The following is a 24968-nucleotide window of genomic DNA, read 5'->3' on the forward strand; positions in this document are numbered from 1 at the left end:
ACGAATCTATATACGAACATCTAAAAAAGGTTTTGTCAAGCTTCTCCATCTTCTACTTCTGTGCTTCCTTTTCTCCTTACTACTCACACCTATAATTTTCAAGTAAGTCACTATTAATTGGATTTGTATTTTCCACAATTTTTTCCTCTTTTTTGTTTGTTTTTTTTTAAAAGATTTAATTTTATCAACCCACCATATTAGTCAATTTTTGTTCCCTTAGTTCTTGACGATCTTAATCAGAAGAGTATATGCTGGCTGATCTAAAGAAACCCTAATATTTATTTTGAGATTTTTTATTTTTTGAAAGGCATATTTGGAGAAAATAATAAGATGGGAAGAGGAAAGATTGCAATTAGAAGGATTGACAATTCAACAAGCAGGCAAGTGACTTTCTCAAAAAGAAGAAATGGATTGTTGAAGAAAGCAAAAGAGTTATCCATTCTTTGTGATGCTGAAGTTGGATTGATTGTCTTTTCCAGCACTGGAAAGCTTTATGATTATTCAAGCACTAGGTACCATACCAATTCTAATTCTAATTCTAATTATTATTCTAAATCTCTTCTTCTCCTTTTATTTTAATTAATTTATGTCCATTTTTTGATTTGTAAACTTAGTGATCTGAATGAAATCTCAACTTTTAGTTGTCTTTGAAATTACCGCTTTTTTATTTACCGGAAGAAAAAGATAAATCTCTTAAATAGAGGCTGAAAATAAAATTAAATAAATATACTATATATGTTGCAAGATATGCGTATCTTTGTTGTGATTGCTCTCATATACTATTTCATGGCTCCTTTAAGTTAAGACTTGCATTATTAGGAGTTTTTGTATGACATTGATTTCTTATGATTTCCCCCCTTATTTGATGGATTGATCATTGATGATTATATAACAAAAAATATGGTATTTGTTTATCTTCAAGATTGTTATCTGAAATGCACCTCAATTACCATTTCATAAGGAAATATGTGATCTAGAACTATAGTATAATATGTGATTAATAACTTCTAAAATGTGGATGAGAAAAACTTCTCTTGTTCTTCCTTTGTCTATAAGCATATCCTTACATACCCTATAAGCTTCTAATTTCACATTTTCACTCTACCACTTTTGAACATAGGACAATATATTATGTAGTAGTTTAAAGTGGCACAAAATCTCATATTGTACGATATATATTATATACATGTCTAAATTAAGGTATTGAAGTACAGTAGAGTTTTGGAATCATTTTTTTTGCATTGAACACGGTCACGAGAATGTAGTTACTTGCCTTTTGTTTTGAAGTTTTCGAAACATTAGTTAATAATATTATTAAGTAAACCTGTAAAATGTTGTAGTAAAATCAAACTTTAATATAAAAGAGTGTAAGAAATGTTTTCTTTTGGATAATTGAGCTGCATTATATTGCAGTCCACGCATGCATTGTCCCCAATATGCAAAGTACAAAAACTACAAATTAAAGATGCACAAACAGAAAGATGGGGAAATTAATACTGATTTAGAATATTGTAAAAAATTTGTAGTAATCAATTTATAGTTTCATTTGGCCACTATAAGAGCATAGTTTTTGTTATTTTTTCTCATTTCAATCACTGTTGTTTTTTGAGTATAGGATAGGTGTTGTTCAAGTTTTTAATGGACGTAAATTATGAAACAATTTGATATTTTACATGGGAGATATAAGACTGTCTATTTTGGTTGTCTAGATTAGTTTATTACATTAGAAGTGAAGTGATAAGAAATTTCAAAATACTCACACCCAAAACTATAGAAGGAAACAATTTCTAGTTAGGAATGATTAGAAAGGGGTGACATTGATTTGAGACTAGGTTTGGAAGATGAGGAACGATGACATTTTTTTTTCTTCTAATAGGAGTCCACTGTGGGAGAGTTTGTAGATCATGTAAAAGCATCATGGGAACGTTTCTAGTTAGGAGTTACCAAAAAAAAACTACTGAAGTTAGTTAATCTGCGTAGTATAAGAAACAAATTGATAATAATTTAAATTTTGATTGTCATCAATCTTGTAAATCCAAATAGATGTTATATTCTTATATCATCAATTAAGTTTCCTATGAACAATACTCTTTTTCTGACTTGGTAGCTCATATCTAAACCCTAATAGAACTTATGTGTGTATATTATATATCCAGCTAGATAGATTTGTCTATCTTTGGTCTAGCCACTTAAAGAAACTAATCTAAAATGTAAACCTTATCTTACTTGTATGGAGATATATTTTTAAAAGAAAACAATATTGCATATTTATATTTTATCTAGAGAGGGTTAACGAAACAATTTTTTTGTTAACAACTCTCATACTAACTGAGTTTAAGCATATAGTACATGAATAATCTCATGTGATATAGTGCATTAAACCGTAAACTACTCCTCTTATTAGATTCTCAACATTTTGGCCTTTCATATCATTATATAACGAATCTCTATTGGAGATGACTTGTCCCTTCACTTGAAGAGAAATTTTTCTTAGATTTTTATCCCCGCTACTATGTCTACTAGAAATGAAATATCTTGTCATGATCAATGATCATGGTGATAAGAAACAATTGGCAGAAGATACTAATTAGTGGGATGGAATGAAAGTAAGAAGGTTTTTCAGAGCTTGTTAGAAAGCAATGGACATTTATAAAGGTCCAGAGGTGAGGTACTTTTGTATTGAAGGACAAATTGAAAGATTCTAAAACAAACAAAGAGAGTGCATGGAATCCGAACCACTTTTTTGGTAACTTAGATCAAAAGATCGAGGCTGCAAAAGAATAGTTGGTAGATGGCATTTGAAATGTGAACAAGTAAATAATTTAGCCATGGAGGAAGATCAGTTACATCTAGAGTGTTGTGAATTCGTACAAAACTCACACCAATACTTTGACGTGTGGAGTAAGATTAGCAACAACCAAACCAAAGTGACGGGATACAATAAAATAAGATAGAGGGGAAGACGAAGAAGAAGAACACATTGATATTTGTTTATCCAACTTGGCCCAAATTTGACATACGTCTAGGGGGGAGAGAGCAACTATCCAATCCACTATCAACGAGATTCTTACAAAGGGATACAAGAGTTACACGAAATTAACCTTCAACAATAAACCCTAATTTCTGTCATTTTTCCGTATCTCTTCTCGTGGACAAGAGATTAAATGATTTCATCCCAAGGTGTTTAAAAGTGTTTCTAAACCCTAGAATTTCCCCCCAAACTCTCAATTTTAACCCTAAAAGTTCCCACTTGTGTTGCCATAGAACTCACACTTTTCGACATTAAACAACTAATGCATAGACTGCCTATTTATAGGCCTGGTTGCACACAAATGAGAGGTGTGCCTCGCTCATAGGACAACCGCTATAGCTGCTAAAAGTTTCTTTTCATGCTCCTATAGCCCCAAATCATGTGCCCAACGCAAACCTCATCGACATAGGGGCACCTAGCGCAAAGTCTCATGCGCCCTGCATAAGCCACAACCCCGAGATTCGTGAAATCACCTATAAACGTGCTATTCGGTCCCCTTTCGCATGCATAATGCCTTGGACAATAGCGCGTACATATCCAAAATTTGTCCAAGAAGACTAAAAGTTTCTTGTAACAATATTTTTTGTGAACAATTAAAAGACGAGATATATAAATAACATGAGTACAAGGGTACTCAAACTCATTATGAAAAGTACAAAACAAATAAAAGAAGAAGAAAAAACCAAAACAAAAAAAAAAAAGTAAAAATAACCAAACAACCAAAATCAACTCAACAATGAACATAAAATAACAAAGGGAGGAGGAGACTAGAAAACTGCATCGAGGGGAAAATCTTCAAAGAGGGCCACACATGTAAAGAACAATCTAAAATACTACAAAACCGTTAACTAAGCAAACAAAAAGAAGGGTTCAATACTCGCTCATGCAAGATGTAGCTAGTTAGACCCCAACCACTTTGTCAAAAGTCATTTTCAAGAGGAGAATTGAATCTTATCTACCAATAATCCAACACAAGAAACATTCTCTAAAAAATAGCATCATTTTCTTAATTGCCCACCCAACCAAAGGAGCAAAACCTTCAAATAGCCCAAACAGATACGAGGGGACAATAATACTCCACCTAAACCATCTGAAGATATTATGCCAAACACAGAGGGAGAAATCAGTGGTGAAAAATAAATTGCATGCCAAATTCTAGATGGATCCATACAACCAATAGGTAACTATCTCCACATCACGAATAACTCGACAAAGGGAAAAGCTTAATTTGAATATGTGCCTTCTCTAACAGAATTTTCCACGAAAAAGAAACAACCTTAGTCGGAGCTGAACTCATCCACACCTTTGAAATTTTTTGGAGTTGTTGCCTCGACAAACCTCTCGTCTTAGGCTCCTCTGCCAAGAGTTTGAGATAAGCCAAACTGGGCTAAGTAAATGTCGCTAGCGTCATTGATCCATACCCTTAAGTCATCCACTAGAGATAACCCTACTCCTTGTAAACAACTAAGTAGATTTGTCGTAAGTTGTCATTCCCAAACAAAAAGAGTTATCCTCGACATTAATTCCCACTCCTAAGAATCACTAGCTTGATGGACAAGACTACCAACTATCGATGGCTATTGACTTCTTCTTTTTTATGTAAATAAGCGAATAAATTAGATGAACAATATTTTTGTTTGTTTGTTTGGAAAATGTAGGAGTTATTGACATTTTTGCAAGGAAAACATATGTTGGTGTCTTGGACAACATACTTATTACCTAGTTTTATAAAACAACGAAATATTATAAAAAAGGAACACAACACAAATTTTTTCCAACAAACATAAAATAAAACAATTTTTTTTTTAAAACTCATAAAACAAAACAAATTGTTTTTTTAAAACTTATAAAACAAAACAAGTTAAAACACCAAAATAACAAACTAACATCTCCCTAACTATTTTCTTGACATAAATTCTTTATGATTCACACACCACTCATAAGTTGATGAATAAGGTCAACCACCATCCTACAATTCAAAACCCTATGAAAAAAAAATATCTTTTCATTCTTGATATTCTAAAATTGACGAAAAAACTGAATGTCGAATCAAAGCAAGTCCCTTCCATCCTCTAACACAAGAATTAAAAGAACAAAGCCTGTCAAAAATTGAAGAAAGGTTAGCAAGAATTACCAACACAATCCTAAACCAGTCAAATATAAAGTACCAAATATAATAAAAAATTCTTAAAATAAAAATATATGTAAATCAAATTCAACATGGTTCAAACATAAGTAAGAGGGAAGCAAGATAATTCTTCTCCCCATTGCCAAGAATTCTGCTGTGGAAGAATACATTATGAAACTCATTGCCAACCAAGCCAACCTAGCCAACACCCAATCCCTTATGGCTGCCAAAATTGACGAAATCCTTAAAAAAAAAACTAACATCCCTTGAACCACCATCATTTGCTTCCACCCTTACTAACACTAGCCACACTAACCCCCTACCGAAAACAAGAAACTGCATCACATGAAGCTTGATGTGCCCCATTTAGACAACACATATACTTTGGGTTGAATCTTCAGGATCACCTAATTTTTCAAGTATCACAATACGCTGGAGACGGAAAGCTTGACGCTAGCTTATTTTTATATGGAAGGCTCTTCCTTAGGATGGTTTTAGTAGATGGCGCGCAACATCCAACTCCCAAGATGGGATGAGTTTCCCCTTCCCTCAGTACAACGACCTAACTGGTGTGTTGTTCAAACTCACCCAACAGAGCTTTGTCAATGATTATATGCATGCATCATTGGACATAACCCAAACTTTATGTTGAGTTACTTCATCTCAGGGCTCTCTTCAGAGATACTCCGTGAGGTGTAAACATTGAAACCCTTGTCTCTTATTCAAGCAGCCTTGCTAACACATTTGCAGTAAGAAAATATCATTGAGAGTCATCGTGCCAATCGAAGAAAGGGTATACTTTCCCTCCCTACACCACCCCCTAAATCATCTTCCATGCCCATAACCACTAAACCATCCTTACTCATCTTCAATTGTCTCATGTTTACATAAATGATGATTAGCGGCGAGAAGGGACTTTGCTTTAACTGTGATGTGAAGTTTTCTTTAGGGCATAAATGTGCTTCAAAATTTTGCATATTGATTGTGAACAAAGAGGAGGCAACTCTGGGATTCCACGTTATGAAGCCGAAGAGTGTGACAATAAACCAAAATCGGTATATAATCCAACCAACCACAAAGCCAAAATCAGTTTCCATGCCTTATTGGGTTATTTGACCCTATAAACACTGTGCTAGGTGGGACACATTTTCCACAAACAATGTCGTTATCCTCATTAACAAGGTCAACACACATAAGTTTATATGTGAGAAATTGGTAAATTCCTTGCCCAACCCACCTAATCATTGCGGGTTATGGTGGGTAATGACAATAAGATTGAATGTCATCAAATCTGTACAAACATATTGGTCAATGTACAATGAAAATTGCTTTTATATTTCCAATTGACACAAGTAAATTACCAAAATACCCCCAGTGGTAGTTAACTACCGCTGGTTAATACGCCGGCAGTTAACAACCGCTGGCTTCCAGCGGCAGTTAACTACCGCTCACACCAGTTACAGAACCAGTCCAGTTTGCACTGGTTTTTCCCAGAAAATGTGTCCTGTTTTACCTGTAATTTCAAACGGCAATTCCGGAGGAAATCAAACCGAAACAACAACATCCAGCAATCACAAACATCAACATTTCATAGTTTATCAATTATTCGGTAACATTACACAAAACCGATAATGCGTTAACGTTTCACAATTGTTTGAAATTCGTCAAATTTTCCACATTATGCGACACAATACACGTAAAGTACATTAATTACTAATAAATGCGAAACTCAAATATATTGATATACATATAAATAGTTAAAGATTAGTTACATATCACCCAAAAAATTGGTCATTACATTATATATCCAAAAAAATATGTCGGCGCATATCAACCAAAAAACGGATTAACACCGACCAAAAAGTGTCAAATTTCATCTAATAAAAGCAAATCATCTAAATGTTCCAGAACATCTTCAAATTCGGTGTTTTCTTTAACCGGAGTGTCATCAAACATAATTGGATTGTCTTCATTTGTTGGCTTTTTTGGTGGAATCGGTCTCTCTTTGAGCTCAATGTCCATGAGTGTTCGGAAACGATCGTGTTGATCCAAGAATTCATCCTCCCATGTTGCCGCCTCTTCGCTCCTGTGATTTCTCCACTCCGGGGATGTTGGAGGTGGTGGGCAACCATCTTTTAATGAATGAAGGACAAAATGATTTGGGATTAGACCAAGGCAAATCATGTTGCTTTTCGAGTTAACCGGAGGCCGTCCTCTAAGTGGGAAAAAAGTCTCGGAGATGTAGTCTTTCCATGTAGTCATCTCTAACACCGGCCTATTGTAACATGATGCAACGATGTGTCCCATATCCGGCAATGTCAACCATTTGTCGGGAGGTGCAAAGCTACTAGGATTTTTGGGAGGATACAATCCATCCAAGATGTAGTTGTAACGGTCCTCGCTCGCATATACCTCAATGTATTTGCTCCTATGCTCTTTCAACTCTTGAATAAGTGCTCTCCACACCATAACATGACTTTCTTGCGTCAAACCCAAGGCTTCTGCTATAGCCCTAAACCCACAATGTCCGTCACCAATAACATCCATAACTCTCTCAATGTATGGTCTCATGAATTTTGGCATGTAATACATAGGATTGGATGGATCATAACTTGTTGAAACCAAGCTAGGCTTAGGAACCGGAACCGGAGAAATGCCAATGCGAGCACCTTTTCTTTTAGTTTGTGAAGATTTTTTCCGTGGTGAAGATTGACTTTCCGGATGTTGAGAATCAATAGTCTCCCACGAAGATGGGATCCTACGTGTAGTTTTGATTTTTTTTGGGAGCTCCTTTGGTTGCCACCTTTCTTGGAGGTGGTGACAACAATGTGGTCTCTGGAAACGCTAACAACCGCAAAGCCTCTTTGATTTCTAGTTTCATTTGGAATGGAACTCTTTGGAGACGTTCTTGGATACCACGCCACTCCTCCGCGACCGAAAACAAATCTTCATTACTTTGTTCTTCACCCATGTACAACTTATGCCAATGCGGGTGTATCTCATCCAATCGAATGGGCTTGTTGTGACGGATTTTCATAGCAATGAAGCATGCACAAGGTAGGCCATACGACGTCCTTTGAACACAACCACAAGTTTTGTTCTCAATGCACAAGGTTTTCCTAGCACGCTCTTCTTCCACAAAAATAAAGTTCATGGCTTGTCTAGACACGTGACCCCCCAACCCGGAGTACAAAGTGACATCTTTGTACCTATGTTCCAAGACCGTGACACTCCTACCAAACGATGATTGTATCTCCCCAAATTGGTTTGCCAACATCTCATCTATTTTTTGCCAACAAGTACCCAAATCACCCTTGGAGGTGGACAAATATTTCTTCACCACACCATGAGCTCCTTCAACTCAATTTGTGGTCCTACACCCAAGATGTAACACAAGGTCCGTCCATGCCCTCACTAGTTTGTCCTTAAAAGGGTTCAATATGGTTTCTTGAACATAGTGAAGAAACTTTGGATGATCCTTACAAGCATCTTGGAATTCCACTAAATTACCCGCATATAACTCGTGAGTAGGAGATTCAACCAATTTTTCCCATGCATCAAATATGGTATCAACCAACTTACTATGCTTCTCCTCGTCGACAATCTTCTTTTGCCCATCCACCACAACAACATTTTGTTTAACTTTGCAATCGGTGATGATTCTTGATCTAACATTTTTGCCAACATGGAAATAACAAAGTATTGCACTACTACCGAGGAGAACATTTTTTACGGCATTCATCATACTCGTGTCCCTGTCGGTCACTACCAGGCATATCACTATTTGGTCCAAGAAGTTTAAGCAACCTTTGCAAAGCCCAAGTTATGCTCCTTCTCGGACGTCATAAATGAAAAACCAACCGAATATGTCAAATAGGTTGAGGTGACTCCAACTATTTCAAACAATGGCATCCTATACAAGTTGGTTTTGTACGTGGAATCCATTATCAAAACAGTAGGAAAATTGTTAAACAACTTTACCGAAGTTGGATGAGTCCAAAATATGTCTTGAACGGTTTGACTTTCCTTTTTTTCTCTTACGTAATAAACATATCCATTCTCTTCCAACTTTGTGATTAGATATTGCATCTCTGTCAAGTCACCCCTTTTTGCCTTTTTGAATTTATGACGTTCATTGTAGACTTGCTTGATATTTGTCATGGACTCTTTCCTTTTATTCCTCAAATTTGTCAAAATATTTTTTGGTTTCACCGAAGAATCGGTCAAGTCATGTACAATCTTCTTGTCGTCCTCCGTTAATCTTCCGGCAAGAAGGTGCCCTGCTACATACGGCACCATCTCATGGTTGTGAACACCATTAAGAATAGCCAATTTCCAAGCATTGTCCCTAACGACATATCCACGCACCTTGAACAAACACCCACACTTTCTTGATCTCATTCCTTCATGCTTCACTTTTGTCTTCGGTACTTTGTGCTCGCCGCTCCGTTCACAAACCAACTCCAACATAGCATTTCTTCCTTCACAAGATCTTCTAATGACAACCGTAAATCCAGCCCTATTTGCTTGTCGACGGACCCAACCGAGCAATTCGTTTTTATCTTTCCATGTGTCTTGGGTTGAAAAGAAATGAGTCGTGTCCACTTCGTTGTCACGAAGTTTCCACACATCGGAATTGACGCTTGAAGCCTCAACTTTAACGGAGACTTCGACCTTAGCGGGAGCTTCAACCTTAATGGAATCGACAACTCTAGGTTTTCGATCACCCGGATCATCACCCGCATTCTCAACATTATCTATAAATAAACAACATACAATTACTAAACTAATTAATAAACATGTATCTAATATCATATAGTGACATAAACAAACAAAAAAAACAAAAGAAAAAAAAAATGGAAATTTTTTTTTTGGCAATAGCTACTGCACTTAGAAAATTTTGAAAAATTTTCTAAGTTACCAGCAGCAGTTAACAGCCGCTCACTCCCAGCGGTAGTTAACTGCCGCTACAACGCGTGTCAGAGCAAAAAAGAAACAGAACAATCAATCAAATGCAATGGATTTTAATGTTGTAATACCTGTTCTTTGATGCATTTTGTGTGTAGAAACGTCTTAGCAATCGATCAGCAATGATTAGGAGGCATGATTTTAACACAAAATTTTTGAAATGGGGTTTTTTTGGGTATGGTTTTGGAATGAGAAAGGTGATGAATGAATAGGTGAGGTAGGGGTTTGCAGGTTTTGGGGGGAAAGACTTTAGCGGTAGTTAACAACCGCTGGGTACCAGCGGCAGTTAACTGCCGGCGTGTTTCCCAGCGGTAGTTAACTACCTCCAGGGGCAATATGGTCATTTACTTGTGTCAATTGGAAGTATTCTTTGTCAAAAAAGCAATTTTCATGTACAATCTCATATGTTTGCAATGGACTTGCACATTCTTACGCTTAATGAAGCTCATATCATACTTGAAGTACAATGGTTGAAGGCACTTGGGTCCATTTTGATAGACTGCAAAGATCTCACAATAAAATTATTTATAGATGGCGAGATGATTGAATTGGATGGTGAACATGACAATGGGATCCATTTAATTATGACCCAATAAGTGCAACACCTCATTCACACTGATGTCATAAGTATATTATTTAATATTCATGTCATTTCTTGAGAGTCCCCTTTAACCCAACCAATGGATTCAAACCTAGAACACCTTTTACACAAGTTCTTCGGCCTCTTCCAACAACCGACAACATTACCACCTGTCGAAGATACAAAACACTCCATTCGATTTTACATCGCGCCTAACCCATAAGTGTTCGTCCTTATTATTATCTGTATTTCCAGAAAGAAGAAATTGAGAGACAAATGAATGCAATGTTAGACATAAGGAAATTTGGCCTAACGCCAGGTTGTTTACATCACGGTTTATTCTTATCAAAAAGAAGGATGGGTCATGGAGGTTATGTTTAGATTACATACCACTAAATGCATCCCCTTTAAGAATATATTTTGTATCCCAACTGTGGAAGAGTTGTTTGATGATTTTGGTGGTGCTACATTGTTCTTGAAACTCGACTTGATTCAAAGGTATCATCAGATCATGATGCATGAACAGTATTAACAAGTCTTTTTCTCGCACTCACCAAGGTCACTATAAATTTTAGGTAGTATCTTTTGGCCTTTGCAACACACCTTCTTCATTTCAAGCAACTATGAACACCATGTTCAAACCTTTTCTAAGGATTTCATTATTTATTTTTTTGATGATATCTTGATATATAGTACTTTAATCAGTTCTTCATAGTTGAAGTAGAATAATGTCTCAACATCCCATCATCGAATAACTGTTTTTTTAGGAAATCAACATAAATAACATAGACACTCCGTCAAAATAAGAATAATATTGACACTAAAGTTTACTATTAAGGAAAGTGTCTTCAACCCCTTATGTCTCCAATACATGCACATTAGACTTTGATGTACCCCAAGTGGGATTGTGACATCTTTTGAAAAGTTGTGACCTATATACCTAGCTCTAGTTCAATTTTAATTAGTTACTAACGATCTTTGTAGAATATCACCTGAGAAACGTTATTTAAGTTTATCAATATTTAGAGATAATACATATCAATTATTACTTTGTAATTTATAATTTCACATTTACATTGTTAATTAACTAGTATAAATACAGACACTAATGTATCCATTTATCCGAATGTTTTATTTATATTATATTAATTTAAATTTTTTTATTACAACTTTATAATATCTATATTGTCTAAATTTATCTAAGTTTCAGTTCAAACATTCATGTTTTATTTTATAAATTCAAATTTGAATGTAGGAGACATCACACTGCTTAGAAACTTTTGTTTAAAAAAATGATAACAAAAAATTACAGTTAGTTTTTTATTTTCTTAAATTATGGTATAGATTTAAATTTGAAAAATAATCGAGTTGTTAAAGGTAAATTCATCCATAATTTGGAGTTATCATTATATAATGATAAATATGTCCAGAAAAAGATCCTACCAAAGTGATAGTTAACTTTTCTGTTGCTATTATATAATGATATAGATTATAAATTCGAATTTGAATTTAAAAAAGATCATACTGCCTTGGAAAAATTTGTTTAAAAAAAATTGACAAAATTTGCGGTTACTTTTTGTTTAAACTATGGTGTAGATTTAAATTTAAAAAATAATTGAGTTGTTAACGGTAAATTCGTTTAAAAAGAAAGTCCGACCAAAAACTTTTTTTGGTCAATAAGTCCAACCAAATTTAATTATTAATGGTAGTTAACTTTGGAGTTGCAATTATATTATGATGATATAAATAATGAAAAATATTAAATAACTAGTGTTCAGACATTTAGACGTGCATGCCCGTGCTTGTATGTTCGCTCTTTTTATTGCATTAACGCATGTAAATTATAAACGTCTTTTTTATGAAATATAGATTTGATTAAAATTGTAGATATATATATATATATATATATATATATATATATATATATATATATATATATATATATATATATGTTTGTGACTTTCAAATTGTAACAAATCATGCTTGTCTTTTTTAATGACATCAACAACATATTAAATGTAACATAAATTCTTTTTTTTTTCCAATGCTGACAACAATATAGCATTCTGTTAGGTAAATTTGTTTAAATGTATAATTGGAAGAATAAAAAAGTCAGCCGAAATTCACTTATCTCTTTTATACACCCTCCGGTCACTAATATAAGCAAAAGTTTGATTTGTAGATTCATTCATTAAATGATGTATGTAGTCTTTATTATAGATTACATACATCATTTAATGAATGAATCTAAAAATTGAACTTTTGCTTATATTAGTGACCGGAGGGTGTATATTGTTAAAGATAATAAAGAGGAGAAATAGAAAATTTCAAAAAAATTTATATGAACCAAAAAAAATTCTTACACATGTATCTAATCAAATCATAATAGATAAATATTTGTAGAGATATTTTAACAATTAACCTAAAAAAGTGGTATCAGGGAGTTGTTTGATTGGATGTATGTGTAAATTAAATCAGCATATACAAATTAAATCCATAAGAAAAATCTATATAAAAAAGTTGAATTTTGTTTTAACGTGCTTATGCATAAAAAATAAAAATAAAATCTTTAGATAATACTCCAAAATCATAATTTTTTAAAACTGAAAAAAAAAAAAAAAAAACTGTTCATAAAACCAATTATTTATTTAGCACGCTGGTATAAAATCTATCAAATGATATCACTATACATCTTAAAAAACGTGAATTCTAGCCATTAGACTATTTGACAAAAAAAAATCTACCAAATGATAATTTAATATTAGGAAGAATGTCTTGAACTAACATATTACTAGTATAGTATGTGTGTATTTCTTGAGTAGGTGATTGGTATATTTGCTATAATTAATATTCTACTAGATTAACTAGTTTTTTTAGCACGTCTTCAAATTTTTTTATGGCAAAATCATATGTAAGAAACAAAATGCAAGGGATACTCCAACTAATTACATGCATAAAAACAAAACCACATGAAAGAAACATGAAAAAATACAATAACAAATACAACAGAAAAGAAACAAATGCAACAAACACTAAAACCCAGCCAACCTAAAGAGGTTAAAGTACCAGACCAAGAAAACCAAGCCAAAAATGAAGCAGCACCAACAACCTATCTGCTCATGAATGAGGAGGGTTTCACTTCCCACTCATCCAAGAAAAAGGAAGACCCATGAGACTTACCAAAGAGTCATTTCCCATGAGGAAAACTGAACTATATCCATCAATTGTTAGAAAAATAACATCATTATGAGTCTTCCAAATATGGGACAGACCACCACATGCCAAGACCAGGGGCAGATCTTTTCTACCAAGACGATTAACTCCAAAAGAGGTGAACATCGAGTACAAACGAAAAAGGTTTGATGGTGTGGCAAGCTTCAAACCATAACTACTCAAAAAAATCTTATATCACTCCTGAAGAGCCGACCCACAAGAATCGAACAAATGATGAGAAAACTCCTCTGAGAAACCATCCAAGGTACAAGTTGTGTCTGACTGGTCTTGGATTACCTTGTGAATAAGAAGATTATCCCTAGTCGGAACCCTATATGCAGCCAAGAGAAGGCGAAAACCTTAAGCAGGGCAGGACTTTTCCAAATCCAAGCTAGAGTCTGGATATTCTCACCTAAGAGAAGTTGGACTCGATGAGTGTTTTTTGCAATAGAAACATAGGTTAACCCTATAGAGTACAAACCACTTAGATCATCCTCAACTAATTAAAGCTCCCAAACAAGGAGCTACATCCTCAAAGTTAGATCCCAACCCCATATATCCTCAGGCCAATGGCCCACATGGCAACCAACACACTTTGTTGATCAGAGACCAAAAGTAACCTATCACAACCAATATCTCATCACCTACCCAACTGTCAATCCAAAATCCCATCAAGCTACCACTCCCCACCACCTTCACATCCCCATCTGAAAACCAATTTGGGCTTGACTCCATTGGGGAACCCAATAAGGAAATCTCTCCACTAGATGAAACACTTGCTACAAGACTAAGATGGTTCCCCAAATGGGAAGCAATTAATCGACCACCATCATACCTTGTTACGAGGACCTTGCACCACAAAGAGATACCACCCGTTATGTTCCTCCACCTCCATTTTCACATACGACTTAAGTTAAAAAACATCAGATACCTCGCCCTTCTTCCACCTTAGGTCTACCTATATTATACCACCTAATCCAAATAATCTTCTTCCCATCTTTAGATTCCTTTAATGGAAGAGTGTCTATATTCGCATGATAATCTTTCAAAATTTGATAGGCATCTTCATAAACGAAATGTAAAAAATAAGAATACTATTAAAAAACATAGTTAAGAAGAATAAATCTACCTCCCATAATATCATATTTATCACTCCAAGAATAAAGAATACCTCTGAGGATGTTAAGAAAAGGATCCTACACACTCATATCACGGGGATTGGCCCCCACCAAGAGACTCATATACCCAAAGAGAAAAACCTCGCCTTGGAAATGAAAAATCTTTCGGTCATCCATAAATATGTTCGTCTAAATTAACCTCAATAACACTACTCTTAGAGAAATTCTGAAATACTAGAGGTTAGATCGGAGCACTGGAGTATCGTATTCAAAGACCAAATATTCTCAAATGGGATACAATCTTTTGCCGCCGAAAAACCCATAAGCCTATTGAGGGACTCCATCTTGCGAATTATCACACTCAAACCATTAACTACTACCATAAAAATGAACATCGCAAGATTGTTTGGTTGTTTGATCCTCTCTAGATATTAACTTCCTTTGTGGGACACCCATTCACCAAGACCAATACACTAACCGAGAAAACACAGGGACGAACCCAAGACCTGAAGCTAACGTCAAAACCAAATCTTGCCAACATGTAATCGAAAAAACCCCCCAACGAACTAAGTCATAGGACTTTTCAAAATTGGCCTTAAAAATAAGGCACAGTCTCCTAGACTTCTTTAGCAAAATCATTAATATCAGTAACAACCACCATATCATCGACTAATTGCCCCCTTCAATAAAAACATATTGATTCAGCGAGATAAGCTTGCACGTAACTTAGAAAACCAAGCCACCACCACCTTCACCGCCAACTTATATAGATAGGTTAATATGCAGTAAGATCTAAAATCACCTAGATAAAACAGTTAATCAATTTTAGAGATAACATCAATGACGTTGGAAGAAAAGCTACAAAGCATTTTAGCATTATAGCATATCTGAACAAATATAACTACAAACCTTACCATTAAAAGAGACAAAAATTTGTTAATGAAATAAAATTAAAACCATGTGTCCTTGGGCTCTAATTAACTTTACAAAAAGCAACCACCTTGTTCACGGAGGAACTCTTTGAACTAGAGAGAACAAGAAAGGCAATATCATCTAATCTAAACCAGTCAAAAATAGCATGTGCAAAATTCTTTGAAAAAAACCAAGTAAATTTCGAACAAACCTAAAAAAAATTCTTGAATCCACTGATCCTTCACTTTAAATGCAATAAATTAGTTATACTTTCCCTAACTTTAATACAACTGTGAAAGTAACATGTGTTAGCATCCCTTTCCTTGAGCCACTACCTTCGAGATCTTTGAAACACTAATGAATCCTTAAGTTTGAGAAGGTCTTGAAGATATGCAAACGCCTTACGTATAGAGGTGACCTCATCCAGAGACAAAAGAACATTTTTCCCTTTCAATTCAAGCACCTTAATCTCCTCAACCTTAACATCAATTTGCCTATACAAGTCTCCAAACACCCCTTAATTCTATCTCTTAAGAATAATTTTAAGAACTTTAAACTTCTCTTTAAGTATAAAACTCATACACCTCAAATGAGTCGACTCTTGCCAACTCTTGGTGATAAGCTCTAGATGCTCTTTATGGCCACGCTAAAAATTATTGAATCTAAAAGGTTTTGGTCCCAACCACTTGAAGGATTACTTAAGGACCAAAGAACAATGTTCAAACACATCCCTCGTAAGAACTCATTGGGCTGCAACCCCATACTGGTTATGCCAACCTTCAGATAACAAAATGTTGTCTAAATGGCTCATGTATCTCGTTCAGCTGGAGCTAGGTAAACCTCCTACCTAGGAGGGTTGTGTCAAAGAGGTTCATTTGAGATATGAAATTATGAAAATCACATCCTCCACCCCTCCTCTTCTCCCCCCACCAAAATCAGACCCCGTCTTCTCCCATTTAGATAAAACTAATGGAAATTGCCCGATACACACCACACTTGGCCCCCAAAGCACCCTTTAGCTCTAAACAAATAGTCTTAAAGGTGTCTTTTGTCTTTACACTTGGCATAAACGTTAACGATCATACATATTTTTCTATGGATACCCCATTTCAAGCATGCACTAAACCCACCAAACGAGAAAACAAACTCCCCCTTAGACTTACACTAGAGAGAAAGGATCCAACCACTATTACCAATCGCCAACACAAACCTTCAATCACACTCTAAAAATTCCCCACAAATAATGATAGAGAGCTTCCTCTACCAATTCCAGTTTAGTTTCCTGAAAAGTGATAAAGCCCCAGTGATTTTCCGAAACTCTTTCACACCTTTTTCTTCTTCAACCCTCAAACCTCTAGTATTAACTGAACCCGTTATCATTGATTCACCTCCCTAAAATTCCTGGCCAACTTATCATCTTTATGACACTTTTACGACTTCACCAGCCAGTTAACCTTAAAATCACCGTCCTCCCCTTTTTGAATCCTCAAAACATTTGAAATTATTATTAGATTAATAATATTTCTGAACATTTAAAAATAATTTAGTATGTATGTCATGATACAATCGAATTATAAAAATTCTTTTACAATTAACATCAAATTTTACAAAAAGATATTGTTTAAATTTTGAAAAGATGTTATTTCTGAAATTTAATATACTAAACTAATGTCAATTTTCTATGAATGGAACTGAAATAAAGTAGTAACTTGGAGGAAATATGCAAATCATGTGATAATACTACATTGGTACACTTAATTACAAATAATTAATTACATGGTTTATCGCATTAATAGGCATATTTTAATAATCAATTTTTTTTTTTTGAGGGGTAATCATCGATAGTTGCTAATCATTTTTTTACTGATGTCTACATCATGGCAGTATGAAATCTGTTATTGAGCGCTACAACAAACAGAAAGAGGAACAACATCAGCTAATGAATCCAGCTTCAGAAGTTAAGGTAATTATTTCTACACTATTCATCTAGTTTTTTTTTTTTTTTTTGACGTTACTAAAAACATTCATAATACCATTAATTTGCATTTATATTCTTGCTCAATTTCTTTAAAAAGATATCCAAACCATCACCATGTTGTAATTATGGGACACTGTAGAAACTAGGTCATTATACCATTAACACATTTTGGTTGAAAAAAAAAACATAAACACATTTAAAACATTGCCTGTAGTGTCTTATTTCAATCCAACAATTTATCTATATCCTTTTGTTGTTGTGTTTTTCTTGACAAGAACTTTTCTTTTGGTGTTATGTTAGTCTACATGTTGTCCATCTTAAGAATTCACATTATTCACCATTCTAATATTAAGTAAACTAATGATACAACTTGGTAGAACAATTTTGTATTTGGGAGTTTAGGGCTTTGTGATTAGAGAGGAATTGAGTGAGAGTGAAATGATAAGGAATCAAAAACTTTATTGATGATGATCACGCTTAGTTACAATATGATTTCATGTTTTTTTTTAAAGGGAATCCGTGGTATTTATACAAGGAATTAGCAATTCTAACTAACTTGTTATAACTTGCGTCACAAGCAAACAAACTAGTTAAATAACTTTCCAATTAACAAGCTAACTAACTTAACTAACTTTTGAAATACAACTACTCACCCTAGTGTGTCCAAGGTAAATCCTGTAATACAGCACCCCATTCTACCAATATACCTATTTCTTCTACTCGTAGTTCCGCTAGAAATAGACACCTTCCTAATATGTCAAATTCATCATGATTTTGCTGTCCATCCAATTTAAGTTATACATATTCTCTTCAACACTTTATGTCATATGTATATAAGGCCTACATCTTATTCCCTTTCCTCTTCTATTGAAGGCACAAAACTAGACTTTTAGCAAAGGGTTAGAGTTACACATGACAAGAAAGTGTGGATTGTATGGAGACTTTTTCTCCAGTAAGCGAGATGACTGCGGTCAAATTAGTTTTAACTCTCGTTGGTGCAAAACATCGACATTTACATCAATTAGATGTAAATAATGTCTTTCTTCGTAGCAAGAACATGCTCATGATGAGCCTATTTGATTTTACGAAAGAAACACTAAGGAAACCGATAAAAGCCAAGATTCTAGTGAAACGGCACTATGTTCCATAGAATAGTTTGCATAACAAACAAGGATTATGGACTTTGAATGAGTGTTCAAAAGAGAGTATTTTCGTATAATAAGTATACTTAAGAGATATATTTTTTAAAAAGGGGTAACAAAAAGTAAGGAGACCCCTTCTCATGATTAAAATCATTACACCATCAAATTAGAGGGAAGAGGATAAAATTGAAAAGACGTGATATTCTTTTAATTATTATCTTTTATACTAACAATACCAGGGTTCTACGTTTTAGATAGTGCATATTTGGCGTCACTTTTGGGAGTGTCAAAAATGATTATGAAGACTTAAAATTGATTTTAGCATGTTTTAGACATCTCGATTAAAATTTTGATCATTTTGATTGTAGAATTTGATTCTAATTAAAAGCTATAATTTGTAATAGCTATAGTAATGGTAACAAAACCTTCATGTGCCAAAAAAGTAACATTACTAGCATCACATCCCTTTCAAAAACATGGCTGCTCCCTAGGAAGATCCATTTGTCTGTTTGATTGATAATTTCTCTTATCACTTCATGTACATTAGCATTATGTATAAGATTCCCTTATCATGGACACTTTCAACATTTCCTTTTTTTATCAGGAATGAGTATTAAAAAATTATCAAAGATGCCAAAAATATCATATCCATGACATAATTCACATTCCTTCGCATGTTAGGAAAAAAATTGATTGTTAGCTTGGAAGAGTAATTTACTAGCAGGGATTATTTAGATCAAATCAAATTAATAAGGGAATTCCAGAGTAAACAGGTCATTTTGAATAGTTAGCATTGGGGAAGTGATAATTTTCTCAATTGTAGAAAGGGAAACACTTATGACATATTTGGATCGACGTATTTGAGTTTTTTTACTAGTATAAACAATTGTGAGAGATTGTTTGGAAAAGCTTATAGAAACAATTTTTGAAACACTTTTCATAAGTTTTTCGGAATAATTTATGAAAACAACTTATAGCTTGTTAAAAATAGTTTGGCTTTATTTTATTTTATTTTATTTTGTTATTAAAATAGTTTATACATAAACAATTATGCTACAAACGTTTAATTAAGTTGTTTATCCAAACAGTCCTTTATTCATTCACATAGCAAAACTGTTTTTCCCTTGTCTGTTTTATGGTTGAAACATCATATTCTATTTCTGGGTAAATTGGAATTTCTGATTTTGGAAATATTAGGCCAAGCCCAAGACTTTGGAACAGAGTCAAGGAGCACACACAACTGCTTATATTTTTCCAACAACGACACAAATTAGAATGAGGAAACAAAATGGACAATTAGTCAGTTATAGTTTTTCCTTATAGCTCAGATTCTGTATATAAACTATTGAGTATGAAGAGTCTTAACTCTTAATTGCTTATTCTTTTGATGCAACCATAATGCCTGAAGAAATGTTGATTATCTTAAGGTCTTTTGGGGGGAGGTATTATTAAGAAAGAAGGGACTGGTTAGTTTTGGTAGAGTGAGTTAGTTTTTTTTTTGGTTACAGTAGAGTTAGTTAGTTAGTTATTTAAAGAGGACTAATTAGATAATAATGACTGATGATTTATTTTATTATGTGAGAAAAACTTAGAGACTCAATTTCGTCTATAGGAAAAAAATTAAATCAACTTTTAGGCCAAAGAAAGAAGGAGAAAAAGAAAAAAAAAACTCAAAACAACTTGGTCCTTGAGATAAGAGGAGATATCAAAATATTGAGTCTCAAGAAGTAAGTTGTCCCAAAAAAAAAAAACCAAAAATCTCATGACTAAAAGTTTGGATCTCAAAGACCGAATTGAATCTCGCATTTTTATCATGAACTTAAATGAGTTTCACTTGTGTGTGTATGAAAATGGAACAGTGAACAGATCATTCTGAGTCTGATCTGTAGTGGAATATGAGTCCCCATCTAATTAGAGTCAGTTTTTCAATCTCCTTAGCAGTACATTAACGCATTTTCCTCTATTTTTTCCCAGTGTTTTGTTTTTTGTTACTTTGTTTAAGCTTTTTAATATTCTGACTGCTCCCTTTGTTCTCACATTGTTTAGTTTGGGTTGGATATTAAACAAGTCCCACATGGAAGAGAACAAAGAAAACTTATGTGTTTGTAAATGATAAAGAGTTTAAATTGAGTGGCGTGATTTGGTTATGGGTGCTCATCATTCGACAATCATAATAAATACCTTTCATCGTGTCATGTTTTTTGATTTTTTATACTAATAAAAAAAAATATGAGTTCTACATAATAAATTGTTTTCCCTAATCAATTTTTTATAATTGAATTTGGTCTAACACCTCTCAATTGTTCTACATAATAACTTGTTTCATAGGGAAAATAAAAATAGGTTATTAGAAAAGGGATTTGCTAGAACACACCCACTAGTTTTTATGTGGGAGTGTTTTAGCAAAGCTACACCTTAGAGTGTATTTAACCACTTTTTAGTTATTCACTTGCTAAAATACTCCTTCTAAAAAGTAAGTGGGTGTATCCTAGCAAACCCCTATAGGATTTGCTAGAACACACCCACTTGTTTTTGTTAGAAGGTGTGTTATAGCAACATACACCTTAAGGTGTATTTATTAACTTTTTAGTTATAACTTGCTAAAACACTCCCACATAAAAACTAGTGGGTGTGTTCTAGCAAACCCCATTAGAAAATGAAATCTACATTAATTAAAGAGTATTTTAGAAAATATATCATCAAATAGAGTAAAACTATTTAGGGCTTGTTCATATTTTGGGCCATTAAACTTGATTTATTTCTGTTTATGTTCAAATCGATTAATAAGGGTAGGAATAATATGGATTTAACAAGACTTCGTATAAATAATTCTGGTATATTCCAAAAGAAAAATCAAGTTCAAATATGACATATTAATTGCTGAGAAATCATATTTTGTACAACAATTTTCTGAAATTTTTTTTGATAATATTCCCTCTCATATTTGCATTATGTTTTTACTTTATCTATCTATTATTTTGGTTTTCGTGTTAATACCTACCTTTTTTTTTTTTTTTAAATCCATGATTGTCCAATAGTTTATCAATCAAATAGTTGTTCAAATAACACACATATACTTGTTGTTATATGGTTTGGCTTTGTTTTATTTAATCTTTTAAATGTTCTTCAAACACAAAATCTAATAATATATAATGTATCTAACAAAGTCCGTTTAAAAATATATATGTAATCTAACCTGAACTCACTCAACGTTAAAAGACTACAGGACTCTGTCCGGTATCGCCACCCTTAGAATATATGGATTGGTTGGCAAATTGTTGATATCATCGATGATGAAAATTAGGCCAGTGACAATGTAAACTAATTTCAACTTCTTATTTTTGGTTGCAAAACTAATTTCAACTTCATACTTAAAGGATCCGACTTAAATCTCAAATTTATTTTTAAAAATGTAATAATCATCTGGATTACCAAAACCATAAATTTATAGTTTTTGTTGTGTTCTAAATCTAATTCTAAAATTATGTTAACCCATTCATGTAGTAGAGTCGACATTTTTTATGATGTGAGGTAATCTAGTGTCAAATATATGGAATGGAATTCAAGATCCAGATTTCAGTACTAGTAGATACAAAACATTCTTAGAATTCAATCAATTAGCCAAAGCTTTTCAGAGAGTTATCAGATCCATGGAATCAAATGAATTTGGATTTTCTTTGGTGATAGGACTGGTCCATTCAGTTGAAGAGAGATGTAAGGGTTTATATACAGGACCCGGAACGGATTCTCTTTTTTTTTGTGGTGTCCGGGATTCAAACCCAGACCTTGCATAAATTATGCATTGTTCTTACCAACTGAGCTAAGCTCCAAGGACGGGAACGGATTCTCTTAACACATGATCGATTATTATGGACAGTAATATCATTTAAATTAAATACATAACTTACCTACCTCTATCAAATCTCAAATTAAACCACATGGATCATCTATATTTCAAACTTAATGAGCTCTTGCATGCTAACGATGTGCTAGAGATATAAAACCATTCATGGACCCCTATTTGTTGATTTCTGCTCTTCACCCAGCACTTTTCGCTCGCGCCCTGCAGTCTTTCCCAAAATACCCCTGCATTAGTTAACTAACGCAAATGTAAATTTATACGTTAGTTAACTAAAGCTGCGCTACTTAAGTAACGCATGTGTAAATCACTGCGTGAGTTAACTCACGCAGGTGTTACACCCCGCGTGAGTTAACTCACGCTAGTTCATATCTGCAAAAATTCATATCAGTAATTGAAAATCATATCTGCTATTGCTTTTTACTTTTGTCAGCAATTCAAAAATCAATACCCCTGCTTTTGTTAGCTTTTGTTAGGTGTTGTAGAATTAATGGGCTTCACGTGTATGAATTGATGGCTTGTTTCTATAATTTTTATCAATTTATTTTGGCTCTATCTTTTTATGAATTTAATGCTCAAATAAGAAATACGTGAGTTAATTGATGGCCAAATGACTTAATCTTCATAGTTAGCAAACACATGATGCTAGAAAACGAAAGCAGAAAACGAGAGAAGAAACAACAAAAGAAATTGAACTAGCGTGAGTTAATTAACGCGGCGTTAGTTAACTCACGTGAGGGTATTTTTGGCAACGCTGCAGGGCGCGAGTGTTTTGTGCTGGGTGAAGAGCAGAATTCCCATTTAAACCTTAACAAGTCTCTCAATAGAAAGATACAAGATACAAAATGCTTATAGAATACACCAGAATGCACACAAGTAGAATCCACATATACAGTAATTCCATGGTGCCTTTCGAAACATACATGCTGGTGTAAAAATAGAACATCAATGTACTCTAGAGAACGAGTGGCAGAACGCCCTCTTTTGTGTCTCTCTAACCACTTCTCTGCAAAAGTCTAGTATTTGGCCCCATTGATGGAAATGGAACCACCGGCAATCAACCAATCAAGTGCAAACTTATCTTCCTTGAAACATAAATATGAAGCTTTTCTCCTAATTCATTTTAATCCTTAGGGTGGTAAACTATATAATGAGAGTATCAAAACATGAACACAACAGAATAATAAGACTACAAGTAATAAAATAATCTGGGTAAACCACCATAATGCAATAATGTGTTAAAATCCTGTCGGTCCCTGTCCTTAATGCTGTTGGTTTCTCTACATTACAATTATTGCATTTTGGGTAATTTTCCTTAGTAATAACTGCTAAACATTTTTCATATCTGTATTTCCACTTGCTAGTTTTGGCAGACAGAAGCAGCAACCCTGAGACAACAACTGCAGTACTTGCAAGAAAGCCATAGGTAAAATAAATTAATGTGCACCTAGCAGTTGCATAATTGTAATAGGAGTATAAAACTTAACAGAATAAACATCACCTCTTTTGGTAAAAGAATACATTGTTATTTATTTATTTTTTGGGTGGGGAGCATAAAAAAAGGAAAATTATTACATCCATCTTTACCATTTCACATTGAAATGTATTTCGTACTTTATTTTTGGTAAAACCAGGCAATTGATGGGTGAAGGACTTTCCGGGTTGGGTATTAAAGAACTACAGAATCTGGAAAACCAACTGGAGATTAGTCTGAAGGGTGTTCGAATGAAAAAGGTATGCCAGGTCAATTCAAATCTCATCCATTCAATACTACGCTTGTTTTACCGCACATTAATGACTGTTGCGTTGTCCCCATTTTCCCTGCAGGATCATATTTTGACTAATGAGATTAAAGAACTGCACCAAAAGGTATTGAGAGTCTCATTCTTCTTGCAGTTTTTGACTAAGCTTTTCCACAAATTACCGATCAATTTCCACTAATGCTACTGTAGGGAAATCTTGTCCATCAAGAAAATGTAGAACTCCATAAAAAGATGGATGTCGTCCAAAAAGAAAATGCAGAGCTACTGAAGAAGGTA

At 33.9% G+C, this 24968-nt stretch overlaps 1 protein-coding gene and 1 long non-coding RNA gene across 3 annotated transcripts in view; one reads left to right on the top strand and one right to left on the bottom strand.

Moving 5' to 3' along the window:
• Positions 1 to 24968, top strand: part of LOC146943671 (MADS-box transcription factor 23-like) — a 25746-nt gene continuing 778 nt past the window's right edge. For both annotated transcript variants that reach the window (XM_085741947.1, XM_085741946.1), the window contains exons 1-7: positions 1 to 102; positions 308 to 512; positions 17835 to 17913; positions 24294 to 24355; positions 24564 to 24663; positions 24757 to 24798; positions 24882 to 24965. In XM_085741947.1, the coding sequence (XP_085598073.1) occupies positions 331 to 512; positions 17835 to 17913; positions 24294 to 24355; positions 24564 to 24663; positions 24757 to 24798; positions 24882 to 24965 (549 nt within the window). In that variant the 5' untranslated portion in view covers positions 1 to 102; positions 308 to 330. The remainder of the gene's footprint in view (positions 103 to 307; positions 513 to 17834; positions 17914 to 24293; positions 24356 to 24563; positions 24664 to 24756; positions 24799 to 24881; positions 24966 to 24968) is intronic.
• LOC146943672 (uncharacterized) overlaps positions 24400 to 24968 on the bottom strand; it is a 17757-nt gene continuing 17188 nt past the window's right edge. The window contains exon 4 of the long non-coding RNA XR_015025678.1: positions 24400 to 24956. This is a non-coding gene — a long non-coding RNA (uncharacterized LOC146943672). The remainder of the gene's footprint in view (positions 24957 to 24968) is intronic.

Source organism: Medicago sativa, chromosome 2 (assembly GCF_051527215.1).
Source record: "Medicago sativa cultivar Bolivia chromosome 2, Bolivia_mono, whole genome shotgun sequence".
Lineage (NCBI taxonomy): Eukaryota > Viridiplantae > Streptophyta > Magnoliopsida > Fabales > Fabaceae > Medicago > Medicago sativa.